The sequence below is a fragment of the Stomoxys calcitrans genome, chromosome 5 (assembly GCF_963082655.1).
Source record: "Stomoxys calcitrans chromosome 5, idStoCalc2.1, whole genome shotgun sequence".
In the NCBI taxonomy this organism is placed as follows: domain Eukaryota; kingdom Metazoa; phylum Arthropoda; class Insecta; order Diptera; family Muscidae; genus Stomoxys; species Stomoxys calcitrans.
In genome coordinates this window covers 62,569,723-62,593,988 of record NC_081556.1, presented here as the reverse complement: position 1 = coordinate 62,593,988, position 24,266 = coordinate 62,569,723, and the positions used below count along the sequence as shown (strand labels likewise).

The following is a 24,266-nucleotide window of genomic DNA, read 5'->3' as shown; positions in this document are numbered from 1 at the left end:
TTTGTTAGCCATTTGTCGTCAGTAGTTTTATGTGCCCATGCCTCGACGGTAGACAAGGACGAGCAGACCAAGGATATTTTCTACGAACGCCTAGAGAGAGAATATGACCATATATATGAGAAACTCGTTCTGGGAGATTTTAATGCGAAGATTGGGAAGGAATACATCTTTGGTCCAACAGCAGAAAGTTTAGCCTCCACGAGAAAGCAAAGGTTCGCATCCGTTTGGACATTGAAATGCTGCAAACACAACAGATGGCAACGGCATACTCCACTCGACTGACCCTACTGCTTGATGAAAGCTCTCCTGTTCCAATGATATAATGGCGCAGTGGCAAACCATTGCCCACTCCATGCAAAATGCCGCGAAATTTGCACTAAGGTACCGGAAGCCTCCCCCAAGAAACCCATAGTATGACCAAGAGTGTCGAGATGCTACCGAAGCCAAGAATGTGGCATACAAAGCAACCTTGCAATCAGTAGCAACGAGCCAGAAGAAGGAGAGGTATCGGGAGAAAAGGAGAGAGGAGAAACGTCTATTCCGCAGAAAGAAAAAGGAAATGAAAAGACGTGAGTGTGAGCGAATTGAGATGTACAGGAGTCAGAATGAAGTCCGGAAATTCTACCAACGAATTAAACATCAAACTGATGCCTTTGGTGCAGGCACATCCTCTTCCAGAGACAAAGTAGGAAATCTGGTAGCTGACACAGATAGCATGCTGAGGATATGGAAAGACCATTTTACCCAACTGCTAGTGTCCGAAGTTGGCGGAGAAGAGGATACCGCAGAACCAATCCCCGATAGTATGTTTATCTCCTAGTCAGAATGAGGTCTAAGTAGCAGTGACCCGACTGAAGAACAACAAGGCAGCAGAAGCCGACGGGTTTTCCGTTTAACTATTTAAGACCGAAGGCGATACGCTGATAAGACGTATGCATCTGTTTGTCTGCCCAAGACCCGAGAAGGACAAATTAACACATACCAACTCTTTGTTGACTACAAAACCGCCTTCGATACTCCTATACGTTCAAAGGTATTTCAAGTCATGTCTGAGTTTGGTATCCCTGCAAAATTAATAAGACTCTGCAGGATGATACTTGCTGATACACTTTCTTCAGAAAGAATAGGAAAGAATCTTTCCGTACAGTTTAATACCAAACGAGGTTTCAGACAAGGAGACAGCTTATCGTGTGATCTCTTGTATATCCTGCTGGAGAAGATAATACGAAAGAGAGTCCGTGAAAATGGGTCTGGATAGATGGTATGGATGGTATCAACTCCCAAACCGCTTGTACAAGCGATCAGATAAAGAAAATGGAGAAAATGAAATAGTCAGCAACTTTATCTACCTCGGTACCGCCGTAACCTAAACGAATGACACCAGTTTTGAAAAAAGCGAAGAATTATACTTGGTGTCAGAGATTACAAAATGAGCGCAGAAGATCGAGGTGCTTGAAATGCTATTCTACGATCGTGAAACAAATGTTCTGTCATAGCCAATTAAAGAAAAGAAGAAGAAAGAAAGTTTTATTGGCACCGAATTCAGCTAAGAAATCTTTTGAAGGCAATCACGGTGGTACACGCTAATCGGGACGGCCAAAAGCCCGATGGAATGATCAAGTGGTGGAAGACACCTCAAAACTTGGTGTCTACGATCGGCTAGTGGAACAAATGTACTGTCATAGCCAATTAAAGAAATAAGAAGAAAGAACGTTTTATCGGCACCGAATTCTCAATGCACAATAAAGGCCATTTTGTTGGCCTGTGACAGTAGAGCAATTTCTGTTCCTATGCACCAAGCCAAGCGATCAGCCAACATAAATTTTTTTTTTAATTTTTGGCAGTACTTGGCATTTTGTATGTCAACTTGTTCTCTTTTTACATTCATTCTTTGTTTACGTTTCCTCCTATTTGATGACATTTTCAATGGGCAGATTTGGCATCCTTAATGATGTTCATGTGGCCTAACCAGTTTATGTTTGCGCAAGTGACCTAACCTTCTATTAGTGAATCCTGGCACAAAATATTAAAATAAAAATTTGGAAAGTATTAATATGAAACCCCACTCACCTTACCAGGCTTCGGATTTCTGAGTCATTTGCTCGAATTCAGCTAATGTTTTTGTGCCAATGAGACAATTTCGCTACGAATGTTGAATTACTCCAACAGGCATCTTAATTTGAAAACCATCAAATCTTATATGAGAATCATGTTTTATTTAATACATACCATTTCATCAATTACCTTTCATTATTGCTCAGCAGATTTATTTATTTCGAAATAATTAATGAAACATGTGTTTATTTGACAATGCTGTCAGGTGCATTTTTAGGAAAAAAGCGGTTTTATTCACCAACATTAAGTTTCCAATAGGGCATCTTTGTTTTAATAAGAGAAAAAACGGATTTCCGAAATTTTTTCACTTAAAGAACATAGTACCACCCTTTAAATCAATACATTGTTGCACTCATTCGTTTTTCACAGTTGAAAACGCATGTTTTTCGCGGTTACTTTTTCGAAACCCTAAAAAATTCTCAAATCCTAAAAGGAGGCCACGGCCATCACTGAACAGAGTGGCAAGGAAGCACAACAGAGATGAGCTGACTTATGTAGTCATCAATATCGGCTGTGCATCCGGTAGAAAACCACCATATCATGGGTTCCAAGGGGAGGACCTGGTTAACGAGCGGATTTTCGAATTTGTGTGGAACTGTGTAGAGGGTCCACCCATGCAAGTGATGAGCTGCGAGTATAGAGGGTACATCTTTACGCTGCGTTTTGCGTCGGCGGAATGTATTGATACCGTCAAACTCGTCAGAGGTTTCCACGCTCCCTGGGAGGGTGCAAAGCTCGGCCTGGTGAGAAAGATGGACATACCCTAGCTCACAAAGGTGACGGTCTTCATAAATGGATGTGGCAGTAAATTTGCGACGAACCGCATGTTAGGATTCTTGGGCATGCAAAACCAAGGTTTGGTCGCTGAGAAGTGGGAAGTCTTCCACAGGGAGGAGAAGGAGGAAGGGACTCTGTGTTTGTGGTTGGTATGGATCAAGTCTCCGCTACGAGTTTGGCTAAAACTAAAGGCATGGCGCACTACGAGAGCAAAGCTTTCTAGGCAGAAATCCTCATATTGAGACATCAGGCCGTGCAGTGGCAGGTGATTCAATACCACCCAACGAACAGGGGGTTGACATCGAGACAATCACCGCCTCTCTGCATATTGGAAAGACTAGGATAAGCAAATATCCTAATACAAAAACATCAGGTACGCGCATTAGCGAGAGACCCAACACAGCCTAACAAACAGGGACCCGACGACGGACCCATCACCGACTTTAAGATTCGGAAGGCTAGGATAGGTAAAGATGCTAATATTAAAACATTAGGCAGCGCAGCGACCATGCAACCCAACGACCAGGAACCCGATGATGGCACCACCACCTACTCCCAAGAAGTCAATTTACTTAAGCTTTGGAAGGCTAAGATAGGCAAAGATCCTAGTATTGAAATATCAGGCAGTAAAGGGAATGAAAACCCAATACAGCATAACGAACAGGGACCCGACCATAGAACCTTTATCGACTTTATAAAGAGTCGGAAGACTAGACCAGGCAAAGAACCAAAAACGATGACATCAGGCAGTGCAGTGACATTAAAGTCAATGCAGTCTAAAGAACAGGAAGCAGACGATGAGAACATCATTTACTCCCAAGATGTCCATTTACTGGAAGACCAATGATTGAGGTAATCCAGATAAACCTCCACCGGAGCGAGACTGCTACACACGATCTGATGAAGAAAATCAGCAAGGGCAAGATTCATATTGCCTTAATTCAGGAGCCATGGACTTTCGGAAGAAAGTTTCTGGACTGAACTATATCAACTACCAATTATTCTATGCTAACACCGGTAATCGGTCGAGGACTTGAGTTGGGAAAGAGGTCCTCAGATTTTTTAACAGAGCACGTCGTAAAAAAGCGGAATTTTATTGGGATGTGTATCACACTCGGCTCAAGGAATACAGTAAAGGCCAAAACACAATGAGCGCGTTGTGCTTTGTTGAAAAATGCAAGTCTGCAAACAAATATCAATAGCAACACACAAGATTTAAACAATTTTTAACTTTGACGCCTAACAACACTACTTCTCGAATGACAACACAGAATGACGCTCGATTTCAGCCGTCAAAGTGAAATTTCTTTAACATTTGCGTATTGCTTTTCGGATATTAATATGCAGAGTTGCACTTTTCAACGCGGTGCTCAAAGATTACGTGCCTCCTGGAAGCTTTTCTGCTAACAGCTCGACAGCGCTAATGACGCCGCCAAGATAAAAAAGTTTGTCTCAAAAGCCATGTCCAAACTGAAACTTTAGTAGACGACATGGGAGTGATAGCAGAGACAACGGAGGACATGCTGATTTTTTGGTCAGCCGGACCTTATGGAGTATTTTCGGCGTTACTATAGAAGAAGGTAGACTATACGTCGCCCCGCCTGACCAATATTTTCACAGCGTGTCTAGGACTTGCATATACTCCGAAAGCCTGGCAGAAGGCACGGGTGGTATGTATACCCAAGTCCGGCAAGGCAAGTTATGCGACACTGAAGGCCTAAAGACCTATAAGCCTTACATCCTTTCTACTCAAAACCATGGAACGTATTGTGGACACCATCATAAAAAGTAGGACATCCAGCGAAAAGTTCAAATACAAACAGCAGGCCTATGTCAAGGGAAGGTCGGTAGAGACTGCCCTGAATGAGATTGTGCATAAAATAGAAGAATCCTTCGATCCCAAACGACCGACACACTGAGAAAGTGGCACATGTCACGCCACAGGGGGAATTTTATCGCCACTCCTATGGGTGACCACCATAAATGACCTATTACGAATGCTGACTGAGGAGGAATTTGAACCCGTCTACGCAGAAGATGTTATAACATTTAACCCAGAGGAGACTGAAATATGCCTGTTCACGAGGAAGAAAAAGGTGGGCCAATTTAACGCACCGCGTTTCCTCAATAAGACGATTTCGATATCTGACAAGGTCAAATACTTAGGTGTGGTCGTGGACATGAAACTGAATTGGAAGTGTCACATTCAGGAGCGTACTGAGAAGGCTCACAGATGTTGGGCACCATGTAGACGGGCCGTAGGCTCGAAATGGGCCTGAATCCTAGGATAGTCCACTGGCTCTACAGGAGCGTGATAAGACCAATGCCTACTTACTCCTTAGTAGTTTCGTGGACTGCTATGGAGAAAAAGTGCAGCATAAGGACCATACAACAGGTTCAGAAAACATGATGTCTTGGCATAGGCGGAGCGATGACGCTCACTAGAGCATTGGCGACTATTCTAGATATCCCACAATTTACCGAAAAAATGCTAGTGCTGAATTACATGAATTTCAGTACAACCCAAACACTCACATTTGGGTGTACACATGCACGTACGCAGCTAATAAATTGTTTGATGCCATACAAGGTGGTCTCACGCGAACAGCTGTTAACAGCCGGACAGGTTTGACGTGATTAAGATGACAGATTTTTGTTTGCATTCTATTTGTTGTTATCTTCTTTCTCGTACATTCTCTGCTCATGTACGCACAGGTATACACCCACGCACACAAATTTCTTTGTGTTTGTTGGCAAAACGTCGATCAGCTTGATTACAAGATGGCAGATTGCACCATATTATTTGTGGTTGTTGTACAAATGAGACCACCTTTAATTGTTTCACCATGGTTATGACAAAACAAACACATATCGGAAAATTGTTCCGTTTGTTTTTTTATGGAGTTTCAACGTGAAAACCGAATATAATACCGGCCTTTGCGGCATGTGCAACTCAAGGTAGTTTCGTTGGGGGTAGATTTTTGTAGGCGAAAAATATCGCGAAAAGAGAATATGGTACCATCCTTAACGACATATTTTTCGCCGATTACATATATTCATTTACAGGTAGTGGCAGTTGCCCAACAACAAAATATTGAGTGCACCATCTGTCAAAATCAGTGATTAGTGCAACTCTGATTTTGTGTATGTTACTAGTTCCCGTAATTTTTCCTTGTTTGTGTGTGTCATGGGTTTTAACTATAATACACACACACGACCAAAACTCGTTGACAGATAGTGCACTTCGCGAGAAAAAATTGTACTCAGCTGTTTACGGTAAACTACGTGGTAGTTATGTCATGGTACCATTATTGAATTTTGTTTAGAGAATTCCACTACAATTAATTTTTTTATATGGCACAGGGACTGATTAAAAGCTATGCAGTTCAAGAAATATTCGGTATCTTAAAGGTAATCGGTTTTGGGTATCGAAGTGTTTTTTTTATATTTTGTGTTTTGATTCGTTTAATGTCGAAGAAAACTGCGACACAACAACAAGATGCTCAATAACTATCAATTAAAAAGTGATTTTAATGAGACACATTTCTGTTAAGAAGAAGGGAGCGCGACCAGTGACTGGCCCATGGTGTTTTTTCTGAGTTAAAAAAAAGCTACAAATTTATTAAAATAAGCCTCAGGTAAATGTAGTGTAGTTAAGTGTATGTACCTACATACGAACATTAAATGTATATTTTGGATTAGTTGTAAGTCGAAATGGACGTTTATCAAATTACATGCAATGGAACTATAGATATTGATATTTAGGCAATATTTCTTAAATTGTGTTTTAAGCTTGAGCCATGGCAACAATTGTACAATGTATAAATTTGGGACTTTTAATGTGTTTTATAATTTTCTTAATGAGCTTAGTAAATGAATCCTTTAAATTTTTCAGATAAATTGACGTCCTTTGTGTTTGATACTCATGCTGCTCAGTGGCCATAAATAGTTTGCTTTCAATCAACCGCAGCAACGAGTGATACATTCAACCATGATAAGTGCTTTGTTTTCACGGCTAATAATGTAAGTACATAACGTTATTATTAATTCTATTTGCTCCTGTGGTTAATTGGCTAAATATATAAACATGCACAATGTACGAGGTTCCTTTGTGTCAATAACTCTGAATTCTAAAATTGTCTATGTAGATACTCGAAACTTCCATGATTTGTTTTTGTGTTAAAGCGTTAATTGCAAATGATATAGGACAGACGAATTGTTAATGTGGATTTGTATACCCTACTTTAATTTTATTGGCAAAATAATTTGAGATTTGATGTTTTTGTCACCAAATTCTGGTAATGGAAAATAAATTGTTCTTCGGTAGAATCTCGAAACTCTTACCAACTAATGATCGCGCGTTTTGGAATATTCGCATGTTTTATTTAAACATAATAGTTTTTGACTTTACATTCCCCCTACGTTCAACAAATTTGGTAATACCGCTTTTTTCTACATAGCACATTGAATAACAAATGTGTTAAACTTGTTATTGGGTAGACAATATTTTAAGGATTTATCCATGTATGTAGACAAATATGCCCCATTAGCTAAGTTAAATTAACCATGCTTACTTAATATACAATCAGGCAATATGTTTTCTCAAATTAAGCAACAGTTGAAACTGTTAGAGTTGTACAGATCGTCTGACACATATAAAATATTAAATATGAAAATCGGATTTTGGGATAAACTGTTTCGATTACAACTAGCTCTTATTTCATCGAACATCATGTAGAGTACCGTAGTACCCCCTCGACCGATTACGTATCTCTTCTTGTCCAATGTATTTTTTTAACTAGTCGGATGTTTTTGAGCATATATATTTTTTACAGACAAGTAGTTTTTAATTTAGGAAACGCCGGGATAAAATGGGATATTCAGTCATGGCCATCCGACTGTTGAATTTGTCATATGCAGGTCGTCATGGCCATCTGGCTGTTGAATTTGTCATATGCAGGTCGTTTGGGATTTTCATGGGGCGATATCAGTTCATGACAATATCTACGAATCTTGTGAGGATGAACTACTGGCGGACTCGGAAGGCGAGCCTAACGCAACAGTGGTGGACATTAAATCTCCGCCATTGAAAAGCTTTTTCGGTGTCATTAAAGGTCCTTCGGATAGTTAAGGATTTGACGTGGTTCTTATTCAGGGGTCATGGGTGAGTAGAAGAATGGTTCGTGGACTTAGAATTCCAGGATTTAAACTACTCACGGGTATGGGAAATGGGAGACACAGAGCCTGTATTCTTGCAAAGAACTTAATGTTTTTTTTTCTTCCGTCGCCAAGCATTGAAGGTTTATTAGTAGCCAGCCTTGAAGCTTTAAGGTGCTGATTGAAGCCGCTTCTGCAGGGAATGGGCCTCATTGTGGTAAGTGATGTTAATGCAAATCACCAGATATGGGATAGTTCGGATATAAACAAAGGGGTGAGCTGCTTATCGAATATGTTATAAGTTGCAATCTGGCCATTTCTAAGAAAGGAAATAAACCGAACTTTTTTACTAGGAACAGGCAGGAGGTACTAGATGTTACCTTTGTATCGTAAGATCTTAGCGGAAGGGTATGCGACTGGGAAGTGTTAGATGACCACAGCTTCTCTGATCATTGGCATATTAGTTTCAGCCTTGGCCAAAATACTACTGAAGAGGCCCCTCGGCTAAACAGAAAAAGGGCGGTTTGGATAGATTTCGTCACATATTCTGCGCGTCTATCCCTTCTGGACAAAAAAGGAAATGGAAACTGGGGAAGATATATACACAATGGTCAAGCGGATCACGAAGGCCCCAATCCCATGGCTGCCGGTTGTACATACCGGATTGACCCGATAAATTCCTTCATGGCAAGGGCTGCCGCCTCAGTGTACCACACACTGCTACAACAACAACAACGAAGGCCCTGAATGACTCGCTTGTGACAGAATGTCCTAGTGCCAAGCCAAGGGGCAAACAGCGACCGCCATGGTGGACCCGGAACTGATTGGTCTAAGGAAGGACTGCAGAAAACTCTTCAACAAAGCGCAAGCCACAAGGTCACGATTGGGACGTATATAGGGCTGAGCTAAGAAAATACAAGGGCGAGCTCAGAACAAATCCTGGGAATTCTGCAGCTCCGTGGAGGATACATCTAAGGCCTCTAAGCTAAGGAAGATTCTGTCCTCGAGATCTACTACGGTGGGGTATATCAGAAGTCAGAAAATATATAGACATTGTCAAGTGTGGAAATAATAGAACCTCTAGTTGATATACATTTCCCGGAAAATTCTCCACCGGACAACGTGGCGCCAGAAGAGGTTGTCACCCTTAAAGCATTCATTGGAGGTAATTTGGGAAATTGTGTCTGAACCGAAAATCCTTTGTGCGATAAAAAGTTTCGACTCCCTTTAAGTCGCCAGGCCCTGATGATGTATACAGTTGAATTACAACCGTTGATTCCCTGGCTTAGGGAGATATACTCTGCTTGTATCAGCATTTCGTATATACCTGTGGGATGGATTGCTGTGAGCATCTGGCTGGAACATTGAGGTCCAACCTGTGTAGTGTTCATTGCTGTCATGAGAAGCTTAGCTGCGAGCTACCGGGAGAGTTCACAGGTTGCGAATGGTGGAATGCTCCATACGGAGTAGCTGCTATGGCTGTCGCGGACGATCAGCGGTATCGAGCGCAGAGTATCCGTGCGACACCGGCTATTGTATAAATACTGATTGCCTATGATGCTCGATATGACAAGGCGAGTTATTGGCGCCTTTAAATAACCAATGGCCCCTGTTCCCGCGGCGATTGGTCCTTTGGACCAGAAAAAGCTTATTCACCTTAATGTGGCTACAGCAACAACATAAACCTGTGGGATGGAGTCATTTTCATGGCCATTTTCATTCCAAAAACAGTACCATACGAAAGTGAAAGATTTAGTCTGTTATCTTTATGTTAAAGAATTGAAAGGTTGATAGAAATATATCTTAGTAATGGCAAGTCCGCTGAAACAGCCCATCACGACCTTGTCGGCTACTTAGATGGCTCTTTCGCTGTCAAGGAATACACAATGGTAGTATTTCTAGACATTGAAGGTGGTTTCATTAATTTTAAACCAACGTCAACCATGAAGGAGCTGGAATTTCTAGGCATCAACACTACCGTAATACCGACATATTGCAGCTTGCAAAGTTGTCAGGGATACAATATGCTATGAAAGGATCGCTCAAGGAATGGAGGTGGGGGGTTGGCCTGCAATACAGTCCTATCTCGCCTGCGCCTGGCGCTAGTGGCCTCTACATGAAGTGCATGGGAATAGCAGTCAGGTCCGGTACTGTCGAGATAGAGCTATACAACGTGTACTTACAGCCGGTTCGTAGCTTACAACCCCGACATAAGTGGGTTACTATCTGGTCATAATCGTCTGGTCCCCTAGAAGACTCTAATGCGCATCACACTTCATGGCATTCTCTCCTATTTAATGACTAGCGGGCATGGCTTTGGCAAAGCAGATTGAAGGCTCCACGTTTTGCACGGTGAATGAGGATGCCCCCACTAGGATTACGAGGAGGTGCAGAAGCTCGGCGGACATTTCCATTGTATCCCCTGATCTCCTCAGTGACGTATCCTGGCAAGCCGTCATCTCTTTGGGGTCAGACCACCTCCCCATAATTCTCACCATCGACCGACCACCCGACTTCATAATGTCTGAGCCCCGGACGTTTATCAATTAGAAGAAGGACGATTGGGTTGGGTTCAGAGAGCATACCAATCGCCGATTCAGTGAACTGCCACCGGATGTGCCAATTGCCGAGAGGAAATTCCGAGACATCGTCAACGAGACAAAAGCAGCAGCCGCTCGCTTTATAAAGGGTGATTTTTTTGAGGTTAGGATTTTCATGCATTAGTATTTGACAGATCACGTGGGATTTCAGACATGGTGTCAAAGAGAAAGATGCTCAGTATGCTTTGACATTTCATCATGAATAGACTTACTAACGAGCAACGCTTGCAAATCATTGAATTTTATTACCAAAATCAGTGTTCGGTTCGAAATGTGTTCAAATTTTGACAAATTTTGTTCAGCGATGAGGCTCATTTCTGGTTGAATGGCTACGTAAATAAGCAAAATTGCCGCATTTGGAGTGAAGAGCAACCAGAAGCCGTTCAAGAACTGCCCATGCATCCCGAAAAATGCACTGTTTGGTGTGGTTTGTACGCTGGTGGAATCATTGGACCGTATTTTTTCAAAGATGCTGTTGGACGCAACGTTACGGTGAATGAACACATTTCGAACCGAACACTGATTTTGGTAATAAAATTCAATGATTTGCAAGCGTTGCTCGTTAGTAAGTCTATTCATGATGAAATGTCAAAGCATACTGAGAACCTTTCTCTTTGACACCATGTCTGAAATCCCACGTGATCTGTCAAATACTAATGCATGAAAATCCTAACCTCAAAAAAATCACCCTTTACCAGCCGGTCGAATACCCCAAGTGCGGCCCAATTTTCCGGCGCAGGCAGTGGTAAACGCAGACGAGACGGGATTCATTGTACGGACCCCACTAAACCCAGAATCAGCGAGCTGAATTTGGAAATAATCAGGGTACAATTTGAGGCTGGAACACTTGGGGCAATGTAACCTAGGCACCGGTTTAGGCAGACTGTGGTCTACTGTTAAATCACTCCTGAACCCCGGTAGACGGGATGACAGGACCTCAGTCACTTTTGTCGACGTAGCCGTGACTGATCCGAAGAGATGCGCCAGGTTGGTTAACCGTCAATTTATTGTGCATCCAGAGAGTGACAGGGCAAGGAGGAGAGCCCTTCGCCGTATTCGTGGTCTCCGAGCCAATGGACAGCCATCACAATTTACCGTGGGCGAAGTCACGAATGTTATCCTTGGCGCCAAATCAACCAAGACGTTGGGCCCCGACGGAATCTCTACATTAATGCTGAAGAATCTGGATTTACCTGGAGTTGAGTACCTTACTACTGTCCTCAACCGGTCTTTGAAAAATTTTATTGTTCCCGATGTCTGGAAAATGGGCAGAGTGATCCCGCTACTGAAGTCTGGAAAGGACCCGAGTTTGGGAGAGACGTACAAACCAATCTCTCTTCTCTCACCAGTAGCAAAAACGTTTGAGGCATTACTCCACCTGAGCCTCGTAGGACAATTTCCATTTGCCAAGCATTAACATGAATTTCGAAGACTGCATAGCACAACAACTGCTTCGCATGCTATCACACACATTTGCCGTGGCTTCTATCAGCCCAGGCCATGTGATGGGATGGTCCTCGTGGCACTGGACCTATCGAAGGCATTCGACACGGTCCGCCATGCCAAACTATTTGAGGACATCGCCTGGCCTGAAATGCTGGTTCGCGAATTATCTTGGGGTGCTGGCAAAGAAGCTTTGTTGACCACGTGCAAAGCAATTGGCCGGTATGTGGTAAGCTATGCAGCGCCATCGTGTTCTCGTTAGCTTTTTGACACGCAGTGTAATAATATTTAGATCTGTCAGAATGCCGCTCTCCGAACTGCCACGGGCTGTCTCCTCAGTTCTCATGTGGACCACCTCCATCAGGAAACAAAGATCCTACCCGTACGAAGACATAACTACATGCTGTCTAAGCAATACCTTTTTGGCTGTTATCGCAGAGACCATCCAAATCATCATCTTGTGGATAGTCATCCAACGCCCAGAAGCCTTAAGGTAGATCTACATGATCTAGAGCGTGAGGTTCAGCGCTACAAGAGAGAATCTCTGGATCAAGCAGGTCTAAACAACATTCATGCAGACACGGTTGCAGATGCGGTAAATAGCTACCGGGTGAATGTAGTCCTTGGAGAATGATCGTCTCCCGTTGCACCTGTAAAAAGATGACTTGTCAATCCCTGAGAATATCTCAAAAACACCAAGGCTGGGCCGAACTGAACCTACATACGATTCTCTATATGAACTTGAATTCCTTTTTGAGAAGCAATGGGTACTACCCAGTGGGAAAAGATAATATGTGTATATATATACATATGAGAATATAATCGATAGCCTATATAGCTTGTTGATTCCAGAATACGTTTTTCTTTACTCGAGACATCCTAAGAAAAGAATAAATTATTTATATATGTTCGAAGAAAGCATTATATAATTAATTTAATAGAAAACATTATTTAACAATTTATTTGGAATGAAATTGGGATTGTTTGTTACAAAATTGTCTCAATAGTTTTTCGTACTGTTTTATGTATTTATTTTATATTTTTATTTTTTTTAATTAAATATTTTCACTTAGTATTATACCTATTTTTTTACATCACATCTTCTTGTAAAAATAACAAAATTGTTTTCCCTTTAACAATAACCGCGTTGCCAATTACAACGACTTATGCCTTAAAATAACAATATTTTGAGTTCCATTAATGGTGCACGTAACATAATTCGACTTTTTTCTAAGCAGAAAAATGGGCTGAATTTTTGTCTCATAAATGCCCAAAGTTTTAGGAACAAAATGGACGGTTCTTGAAATGTCTGCGTTTGCGAAATTTGGTTTAATGAATTATGATATGATTTCTTTTTTGGGATACAATGTGCGTAGGAATGATCGTTGCTCACTAGGAGGAGGAGTAGCATTATATGTCAATAAAAATTTCCCATTCAAATTTCAATTCCAATACTCTTAATGAAAAGTTTTTGTTTGGACTCCGTAAACTCAGTTGGTCTACTCAGTGTGAATTGTGACACTCCAACTCATTTTATGACAACTTCAAATAGACTGCTTGACCTTTTTCTAGTAGCAAAACCAAATTAAGTTTTGATATATAATCAAATGGATGGGCCTTGTTTTTCCAAGCACGAACTTAAAGTTATGACTTATGATGCCGAAACCCCACAAGAATTGCACCAATCACAATATCACAACTTCAATAAACTTAACCGAAAGGACTCTTGAATGCGAGTTATAAAATATTGATTGGAATCAAATCTATTGTGTGCAGTCAACTGATGATCAACTAATGAACATCCATTGTGTTTTTTTATTAATAAATTTTAATAACAATTTTTTAAGACAAAATTTTATGAAATTTTTCTTAAACCAAAATTTAATGAAATTTTTTCTTAAACAAAAATGTTAATGAAATTTTTTCTTAAGACAAAATTTGTATATAGCTTTTTTATTTTAAAATTTAATTATTTTTTTCTGACAGAAATTATTCTGCCACAAAAAAAAAAAACACATTGATAACATTTCTTTAATGTTTCCTGTTTTATTTTTTTTATTTAGCTGTATTTAAGTCAAGCTCGTAGTCTTTCTGTTTTTACACCCTCCATCATGGGGGTAGACTAATTTCGTCATTCCGTTTTTAACACATCGAAATATTCCCAGCGACTCCATAAAGTATATATGTATATTCTCTAGCCTTTCCATTCTGAGTTGATTAAGTCATGTCTGTCCGTTAGTGTAGGTCGGTTGTATTATTAGTGTAGGTCAGTTGGGATTGTAAATGGGTCATATCGGTTCATTCTTCTATATAGCTGCCATATAAACCGGTATCGGATCTTAACTTCTTGAATCTCTATAGGGCGCAATTCTTATCCGATTTTGCTAAAATGTTTTGTTGTTTTTCTATGACCTCCAATATATGTCCTAAGTATGCTCTGAATCAGCCCAAACCCTAAGATAGCTTCCATATACACCAACCTCTTGAATTTTTCCCCATATAGAGCGAAATTTTGCACAATAACTACTACTATGGTCTCCATCATCCAACCAAGTAAGCTTCCAGGACGCACGTTTTGACGCTCTGATAATTTTATTGTATTCCTTGAGCCGCGTATAATACACATCCCAATAAATTTCTGCTTCTTCTGCAAAAGTCGTTGCTGGCAACCTTCAGTCTGTCAGCATGTTTTCCGATTAGACAGTGACCTGTCATGACGGATAAAATGACGGAGACGTCTGTTCTAGCCATTGCCAACAAAGCCTCAGAAAAAAGTAGTCTAGGGATTCAATGGCTGCCGTCGTTATGATATTATATCTTAGCCATTCCATCCTTAATTGATACACACTGCATTGGTCGGGTAACCTTTTCGATATGGCCAGTTCTAGATCTTTAGAGTACACCTCAAAACCCACCTGGTCGTTTAGTTTGGAACCGTCCGTATAGAAGTCTATGTAACTTCTGTTACCAGGGATATCGTAGTTCCAATTGGCGCTATCAGGAATAGTGCTGCAGTACTTTTTATCAAAAAGCGGCTCAGGTAGGTGTAATCCACACTGCCTGGAACATCGGATATTGTATCGATAATAACACAGTGTCCGTTGCCGCCACATGATCAAAGGGAAAGCTCCCTTATCCTCACAGCAGTGGTCGCAGCAATTTGTCTAGCCACAATGTCCAGAAGCATTAGATGTAGCATTAAATTCAGTGCATCAGCCTCAGTGCTGCTGTTATTCACAAACACTTCATTCTTTGGACCCGGTTGAGTATTGAACAGCAGGTGGACTTTTGAAGCGCCGTCCGCCAGACCACAACACTATGCAGCATTATAGGTCTGACAACTGCAATATATACCAAATGCATGATTCGCAGTCTAAATCCCAACCTTTGCCAATGGCTCTCTTACAGATGTATAGCGCAAGAGTTGCCCATCTCGCCCTTTCCCAAATGTTGGATTTGAAGTTCAATTTCCTGTCCAGAAAGACACCCAAGTATTTTGCGCTTTGCCTCCCAAGGAGACAGATGCCACTGTAGGTAACATTTATCTCCTGCTGAAAAGAACTGCTTCTGTCTTGCACGGATTTATACCTAGACCACTTTCGGTAGCCCACTTCGCTGTTGCACGTAGAGCTTCTTGCAGTATAACTCTTAGACTCCTGGGAAACTTTCTCCTAACCGCAATTGACACGTCATCAGCGTTCGAGACCACTTTTACACCTTTTTCTTCCAGAGACAATAATATATTGTTAATGGCTATATTCCAATGTAGAGGAGACATTACACCTCCTCGAGGTGTTCCCCTGCTGACCCATCTTCTGGAATATTTCCCGGAAATGTATATCAACGAGTAATTCTATTATTTCCACACTTGACATTGTCCATGTATTCTCTGACTTCTGAATATACCCCACCGTAATAGGTCTCGAGGACAGAATCTTTCTTAGCCTAGAGGCCTCAGATGTATCCTCCACGAAGCTGCAGAATTCTACCCAGGATTTGTTCTGATCCTTTCTCAGCTCGTCCATATATTTTCTTAGCTCAGTCTTATAGATGTCCCAATCGTGGGGTGCTCTTGTTGTTTTTGCTCTATTGAAGAGTTTTCTGCAGTCCTTCCTTAGACCCACCAGCTTTAGGGTCCAATATGGCTGTTGCTGTTTGCCTCATGGCTTGACACTAGGAAATGCTTACACAAGCGAGTCATTCAGGGCCTTCGTGATCCGCTTGACCGTTTTGTATATATCCTGCGCTGTTGCCACATCCTTTTCTGGAACGGCGGTCCCAAACCGCCGTTCTTCTGTTAAACCGAGTGACGACTTTTGCAGTATTTTCTCCCTAGGCTGAAACTCATATAACGATGATTAGAGAAGCTATGGAATAAACTCCCCTTGCCAAAAGGAGTATAGGTTGCTGAATCTACCGGATCGTTCTTGGGCCGAACTACTTAAGTGAGTAATATAGAGGTTTGCTTTCGACTACGTCGCCATGAACGCTGTGGTGGTCTGCCCGATATGTTGCTTTATCTAAATACCTACATTTATGCAGCTAGAACTTGAATGTCTAATCGACATTCCGGGAGGCGGCCGCTTTTTTTTTGTTAGTTGGGACGGCTGTTAGACTATGGATTTATTTATATCCCTGTGGCGTGAACGTTGCCAAATGTGGCTAGAAGTATTCTTTAGTAATTGATGGTCTGATGTGTAATGTAATAAACAGGCAGAAGACTTATTGCATATCAATGAGTACTTTAAGCTCAATAAGGGACCTCTTTTTAGTATCACTCTGCAACATCTCTTTTTACATATGGGTCTAAGGGTATTAAAATATGAATCATATATTTTGATACCTATGTATATCAAGTGGTAGCCGAATGTACGTTCCGGATTGACCCGATGAAGTCCTTCATCGGCAAGGGCTGTCGCCTCGGTCTACAACACACTGCTACAACATGTATATTCATATATCAATTCTTGATTATTCGTCATTTATTGTCAATAAATCTGAAAAACTTATGCAAACCCTTAACAAAATTTGTCCTTGTTTTTGATGAAAGTGAAATGAAAAAGTGAAGTGAAAAATAATTGCGTACATAATAAATTGCTCGTAAATAATAAGAAGTGGTAATTTTTTTTTTAACAATTAAATTCATACATTTTTATAATAACTCCCTTCCATTTGTTTGGGAGAATTTTTTCTCAAATTTTATAGTCTCGTTCTCCTCGTTTATTTATTTCAATTCAGAATACTTACTTTTTTCTCTGGGAGACATTTCCCATTTTCGAAGTTTGTTTAGAATAAGGGAAAAGGAAGTAGGGGACTCCCAGGAAATTTTTATTCAGAATAGGGGAAAAGGGAATAGGGACAAACTCCCAGGAAATTGCCATTCAGAATAGTCTCGTTCTCCTCGTTTATTTATTTCAATTCAGAATACTTACTTTTTTCCCTGGGAGACATTTCCCATTTTCGAAGTTTGTTTAGAATAAGGGAAAAGGAAGTAGGGGACTCCCAGGAAATTGTTATTCAGAATAGGGGAAAAGGGAATAGGGACAAACTCCCAGGAAATTGCTATTCAGAATAGGGCTGTAAATCCCGGAATTCTTAGTCCACGAACCATTCCTCCACACACCCATGGTTTCTGGATAAGAACCACGTCAAATCCCCCTGCCATCAGGAGAACCTTCAGTGCCGCCGATGCGGTCTTACAATGTTGGAGATTTCTATGTAGAAACAAGACCATAATCGGGAGTCAGATTTTTCACCACTGTTGTGTTAGCCTCGTCTTCTGATTCCGCCAGGAGTTCGTCCTCACAAGATTCGTTCGGTCTTGTCAAGATGAAAGCAGTGGAACCACTCTTCCTCAGGACACTGGACACTTGCGGTGTGGATGATTCCTGCTTAGATGCTTCACTAGCTGCTGCAGTCGAAGTACATCCAGAGCCTCTTCGTTCCTCGTGGTCGCAAACCTTGAGCCCAGTCCAACCGGATGATTGCCCACGCAGGATGATTGTGGTGCAGTTTCCGAATCTAGATGTGTAGTCTTTGGGGTAGCCTGTGCAGCGAATCCCCGAGCCCAATTTAGGGAGTCTCTCTCACTATTAGTGAGAGTCTTAGGATCATTCGCACCAAGTCTCTCAATAAACCTGAGAGCGATACATGTTCTATTATTCCAACCTCTTTGTTAACTGCAAGTCCGGCCCTGTTAGTTTGGCTGTTGCTCATGCCCAAAAATTGTTTGCAAGTTATTGTTGCTGTTTTGTGCATCATCTCAATTTTACTACCTGCCTAAGAATCTAAGTTCGCATGCACTTTCACACACACGCCTACGCATGTCTGTCTGGTCGCTGTCTAGCCGCTGTCTGTTCCATTAGATTGGGGATGCACGTTAATGTATGTGTGCGTGTGTGTACATAAACCTTTTTTGTACATGAAGCCTTTTTTTATACATAAAAGCAGTTGCATTTTTGGTTGCAATTGCATTTTTAGCTTTGCATATAATTACTAGTCTTTCTCGTTAGCAACAAGCAAGTCAATAAAGTGGTTCAATTCGGAACTTAAATTAGTTTGAAAGTTTGTTGTTGTGTTTTATTTTTTCGGATCAAAAAGTCTGTAAAAACTATTACAGACTCAAACATTGGTGACCCCGACGTGATCTACTTGGTGATCACTAGAAAAATATTATCAACTCGGATAATATTTGTTTTATATTCAAAAGTTGTTTGTGAAAAAGTTTAAATTGCCACGAAAAAATATGCCAGACACAGAGCCTACCAACAATACAAGTGATGGCGGAAATTCAAAAAATTTATTGCCCTACATGACAAAAATTGCATCAATGCTGAAACAGTTGGGAATGTTGAAAAAATCCCTTACAACGGCGCAGCTTAGTGAATATGATGAGGCAGATTTGTCCGTCCGTCTTGACTATGTAGAGCAGATAGGCGCCTCATTCGAAGAGGCTCAGTCAGCATTGGAAGAGATGGTAACGGCCGAAATGGAAAGTGAAGAAAGGATGAAATTTACCGCCTTGTATTTGGATGTCAAGGCCAAATTGACTCGACAGATGAATTCCATCCGTAGATTGGAATCAAATCCCCGGTCTTCGACTGTGCGCCAATTTTCTGTTGATGGAGGTCCATTTTCTGAAAATTCATCCTCGACACGCAAAACACGCTTACCAGAGATCCAGTTGCCAAAGTTTGGTGGAGCTTATGCTGATTGGCCGAATTTCTTTTCACTGTTCTCAACAATTGTCGACAGCAGCGCAGAACTAAGTGACCTGGAAAAATTCCATCATCTGCGCTCAAGCTTAACAGGTGCCGCCTTGGACACAATTTCATCGTTGGAGCTAAACGAAAGAAATTATATGGAAGCGGTAAAATTGTTGAAGAATCGTTTTGATAATAAATTGTTAAATTTTCAGACCCATATAAAGGCCATTTTTTCGCTGAAAGCTGTGGAAGTTTCCCCAGCCATTGGTTTGCGCCAGCTTAGTGACAAATTTAATTCGCACCTGCGAGCCATGCAGACGATTGCCAGTAGAGACCAAATTGCAGATGGGCTCTTAGTATATTTAGCTGCCACTAAAATGGATAGAGATTCCCAAATTAAGTGGGAGGAGAGTCTGGCTGTGAATGAATTGCCGTCGTGGCAGTCCATGTCAAGTTTTTTAGAGCAAAGATGTCGTATGCTGGAGAACTTGGAGAATTCCGTGGTTTGTGCCGGCTCTATTCAGCAAAACAACAAAAAGCAATCATTTAAAAATCGCCACGTACATGTGGCCTCTGGAAGCTCTTCTCCTTTGTGTGCTTTTTGTGATTCAATGGACCACTACATTGTCAATTGTCCACCTTTCAGCAATCTCTCCCCATCTCTTCGTTTCAAAGAGGCAAAGCGTTTGAAATTGTGCCTCAATTGTCTTCGGAAGGGCCATGTGTTAAAAAAGTGCAATTCGGGCTCTTGCAGGCAATGCTCTTCAAAACACCACACAATGTTGCATATGGACCAAACGCCGTCAGCCCAGCCATCTGTTGTAGTGGAACCATCTATATCCCAATCAGTTCTTGTTTCGTCAGCTGATTCATCTGGAAGGTCAGCAACCACGGGTGGAACCGTCCTGTTGGCAACAGCTATTGTCCTCGCCAAAAACAAGTTTGGGAATTTTGTGCCGTGTCGAGCAATTTTGGATTCTGCATCCCAGTTGAACATGATTGCAAATCGTTTTGCAAAGACTCTTGGCTTAAATTGTAATCGAGTCTCAGCCACAGTTTACGGCATAGGTGATGGAAGTATGCTGGTTGAAAAATCTGTTGATTTGGTTGTGAAATCATGCCATAGTGATTTCACCACTTCGTTCGCTGCCATGGTGGTACCAAGCATCACTGACTACAAGCCAAAAATAAATCTCGATGCCTCCAACTGGAATATGCCCAAGAACATTCAATTAGCAGACCCTGCATTTAACAAGCCGGATCATATCGACATGTTAATTGGTGCCGAATTGTTTTTCAATCTGATGTCAGTGGGGCAAATAAAAATTGGTGTCAACCTCCCTGTTTTACAAAAAACATTATTCGGCTGGGTCGTAGCAGGTGGTAGTTTTCAGCCATGTAAATCCTGGTCACTTGCTGTGTCGTATTCCGAGCTTGAGGAAGAAGAAGAGAAGCTTTCAACCGTCGTCAAATCCTTTTGGGAAATCGAGACCAACTTTGTTTATGATGAATCCAGATCTGACAATGAACTCTACTGCGAAAATCATTTTCTAACCAACTTCGTTCGTTTGCCTTCTGGGTCATATTCTGTTCGGCTGCCGCAAATCGAAAGCAGGGGTGTCTCATCACTTGGTGGTTCATATCAGCGTGCATTACAACGTCTAATGTCTTTGGAAAGAAAGTTTCGTCGGAGTCCAGAAATAAAGGCTCAATATACAACTTTTATGCGTGAGTATGCCACATTAAGCCATATGTCGTTAATCTCGCCACAGGTACCCGAATCGAAGTACTACTTGCCACACCACTGTGTCCACAAGTTGGACAGCACATCGACCAAACTTAGAGTGGTTTTTGATGGATCGGCAAAAACCGCAACTGGGCTATCATTAAACGATATTTTGCATTCCGGCCCTACCATACAACCAAAGCTGTTCAATACCTTGGTGAGGTACAGGTTCTTTAAGGTGGCCCTTAGTGGAGACATTTGTAAAATGTACAGGTGCGTTCGAGTGTCACACCCTGACGATTACCTCCAATGCATTCTGTGGCGAGAGAACGAGGCGGATGATATCAAAACCTATAAACTGAACACAGTCACCTATGGTACAAAACCCGCTGCATTCCTGGCTATCCGTGCAATGCATCAACTTGCAATCGATGAAGAAGAGAACTTTCCACTGGGTTCCAAAGTGGTTCGACGTGACTTCTACGTAGATGACATGCTTTCTGGTGGCAATACCATAGCAGAGGTCGAAGAGATAAGGCATCAAGTAACAGCTTTGCTTAAAAAGGGCGAATTCTTGATTCGCAAGTGGTGCTCCAATGATCCAGATGCCCTACGGGATGTTCCTGCAGAAGACTGTGAAACATTGTTAAAATTTCATGACGGTACAGATGTCACCAAAACTCTTGGGCTCACTTGGGATCCCCAGAGTGATAATTTCATTTTCTCTTTTACCCCCATTGATGACTGGAAGGTGGTGACAAAGCGGTCCATTTTATCTTCGATTGCCCGCCTTTACGATCCATTGGGTTTGATTGGTCCAGTCATTACAAAGGCAAAAATGTTTATGCAGCATCTGTGGAAACTCAATCTTCAATGGGATGAAAGCTTGCCTCAATCACTACATTCATTGTGGATTGAATATATTTCGAAATTCGATCTGATGCACCGTTTCACATTTCCACGGCATGTTTCAATGGCGTCGGCATCATTGCAGATTCATGGTTTCTGCGATGCCAGCTTGGCTGCTTACGGCGCATGTGTCTATGTGAGGTCCCAATTCAACAGCGTCATTAAATCTGAACTTCTGTGCTCTAAATCGAGAGTTGCCCCATTGAAGACGCTCACTGTACCAAAACTCGAACTTTCAGCTGCATGCCTTCTAGCTGAGCTGATTGATACTGTGGTGAAATCTCTAGATTTTCACTGTGAAATCCATTGTTGGTCCGATTCGATGGTGGTGTTGTCCTGGCTTCGAGAGCTGCCATCCAACTTCAACGTTTTCGTTGCCAATCGAATTTCTCGAATTCAGTCATATGGGACTCGAATTACCTGGCACTACGTTCCAACAAAACTCAATCCAGCAGACATCTTGTCGAGAGGTGCGACACCTGGGGAGCTACTCCCTTCATCACTGTGGAAAGGTGGTCCAAACTTCCTGCTGAATGAAGCATCAAACTGGCCTGATACTGCAAGTTATGTGGATGACTTACCTGAGCGTAGAAGACATGTATTGTTGACGACCTCTCTTACTGATTTGTCGATACAGTGTAAGTATCGCAATTCTTTTTTGAAAATGCAACGAATTTTTGCGTATGTTTCTAAATTTGTATATTCCAAATTGAGTGCCCATACCGAAGTATTAACCCCTGACGACATTAGAGCTGGTACTCGCCTCCTGGTTAAAAACATTCAGCTTGTACATTTTTCTGAGGAATACAAGGCGTTGAAATCAGATAAGGAAATTGCATCGTCTAGCAAGTTGTATTCGTTGGCACCTATTATTGATGAGTTTGGGTTAATTCGAGTTGGTGGGCGTCTCCAAAACTCAACCCTGGACTTTGATGCTCGTCACCCCATTATTCTGCCCAAAAAGCATCCGTTTACTGCATCAATGGTGATGCATTTTCATCACAAGCTACTTCATGCCGGAGCTCAGTGTTTGCTGGCTGCAATTCGACAGCAATTTTGGCCAATTGGAGGACGAAAGCTGATAGCTTCCATTATTTCGAAGTGTGTCCGATGTTTTAGAATGAAGCCGAAATTGCTCCAAAACGTCATGGGAAATTTGCCTTCAGACCGAGTAAGGCCAAATAGAGCCTTTCATACAACTGGAATCGATTTTTGTGGGCCATTCTTTTACAAGTCGGAGGTGAAGAGCCGCCCTCCTGTGAAATGCTATATTTGCATATTTATTTGCTTTTCAACAAAGGCAACCCATCTCGAGGTTGTCCAGGATTTATCAACACCTTCATTTTTGTGCTCGCTTCGACGCTTCGTTGCCACGAGAGGCAAACCCAAAACGATTTGGTCAGACAATGCATCAAATTTTGTGGGCGCAAAAAATGAGTTGGATGAATTAAAGCAGATGTTTTCGAGGCAATCACATCTAAATGCCATTCATGATCAATGTCTTGATGATGGCATTGATTGGAAATTTATTCCACCCAGATCCCCACATTTTGGTGGCCTCTGGGAAGCGGCTGTAAAGTCTGCTAAATTCCATTTTTATCGAGCAGTTGGCCTAAACAAACTTACTTTCGACGAGCTACGCACACTAGTCTGCCAAATTTCTGCAATCTTAAACTCTCGTCCATTGTGCCCGCTTTCCGAGGACCCTGAGGACCTAGATGTATTGACGCCTGGCCATTTTTTAGTGGGTGGTCCACTTATTTCAATACCCGAGCCGAATATGTCATGGATAAATTTCGGTCGTCTCAACAGTTGGCAAAAGGTATCGGAATTGCAACAGATTTTTTGGAGAAAGTGGAGTACGTCCTACCTAACGCTGCTACAAGAGAGATCCAAATGGCAGGCTCAAAGTGACAATATATCTGTTGGTGCCATGGTCGTAATAAAAGATGAAAATTTGCCCCCACTAAAGTGGCAAATGGGACGAGTGGAGGAAACTATAAAGGGCGAAGACGGAATAGTTCGAGTGGTGAATGTTCGAACAAGTAGCGGAATCTTTAAGCGAGCCATAACCAAACTAGCCGTACTGCCGATAAGTGAATCAGTTGAAGCCCCAAGACCTTCAACGGGGGGAGGATGTTAACTGCAAGTCCGGCCCTGTTAGTTTGGCTGTTGCTCATGCCCAAAAATTGTTTGCAAGTTATTGTTGCTGTTTTGTGCATCATCTCAATTTTACTACCTGCCTAAGAATCTAAGTTCGCATGCACTTTCACACACACGCCTACGCATGTCTGTCTGGTCGCTGTCTAGCCGCTGTCTGTTCCATTAGATTGG

General features: G+C 41.8%; 1 protein-coding gene across 1 annotated transcript; it reads left to right on the top strand.

The window, feature by feature from the left end:
• Nucleotides 1-9,935: 9,935 nt before the first annotated feature.
• Nucleotides 9,936-24,075, top strand: LOC131997923 (uncharacterized). Its single transcript, XM_059369803.1, has 3 exons — nt 9,936-10,028; nt 18,802-22,917; nt 23,233-24,075. Exons 1-3 carry the CDS (start codon nt 9,936-9,938, stop codon nt 24,073-24,075), a joined length of 5,052 nt encoding a protein of 1,683 aa, XP_059225786.1.
• Nucleotides 24,076-24,266: the final 191 nt, after the last annotated feature.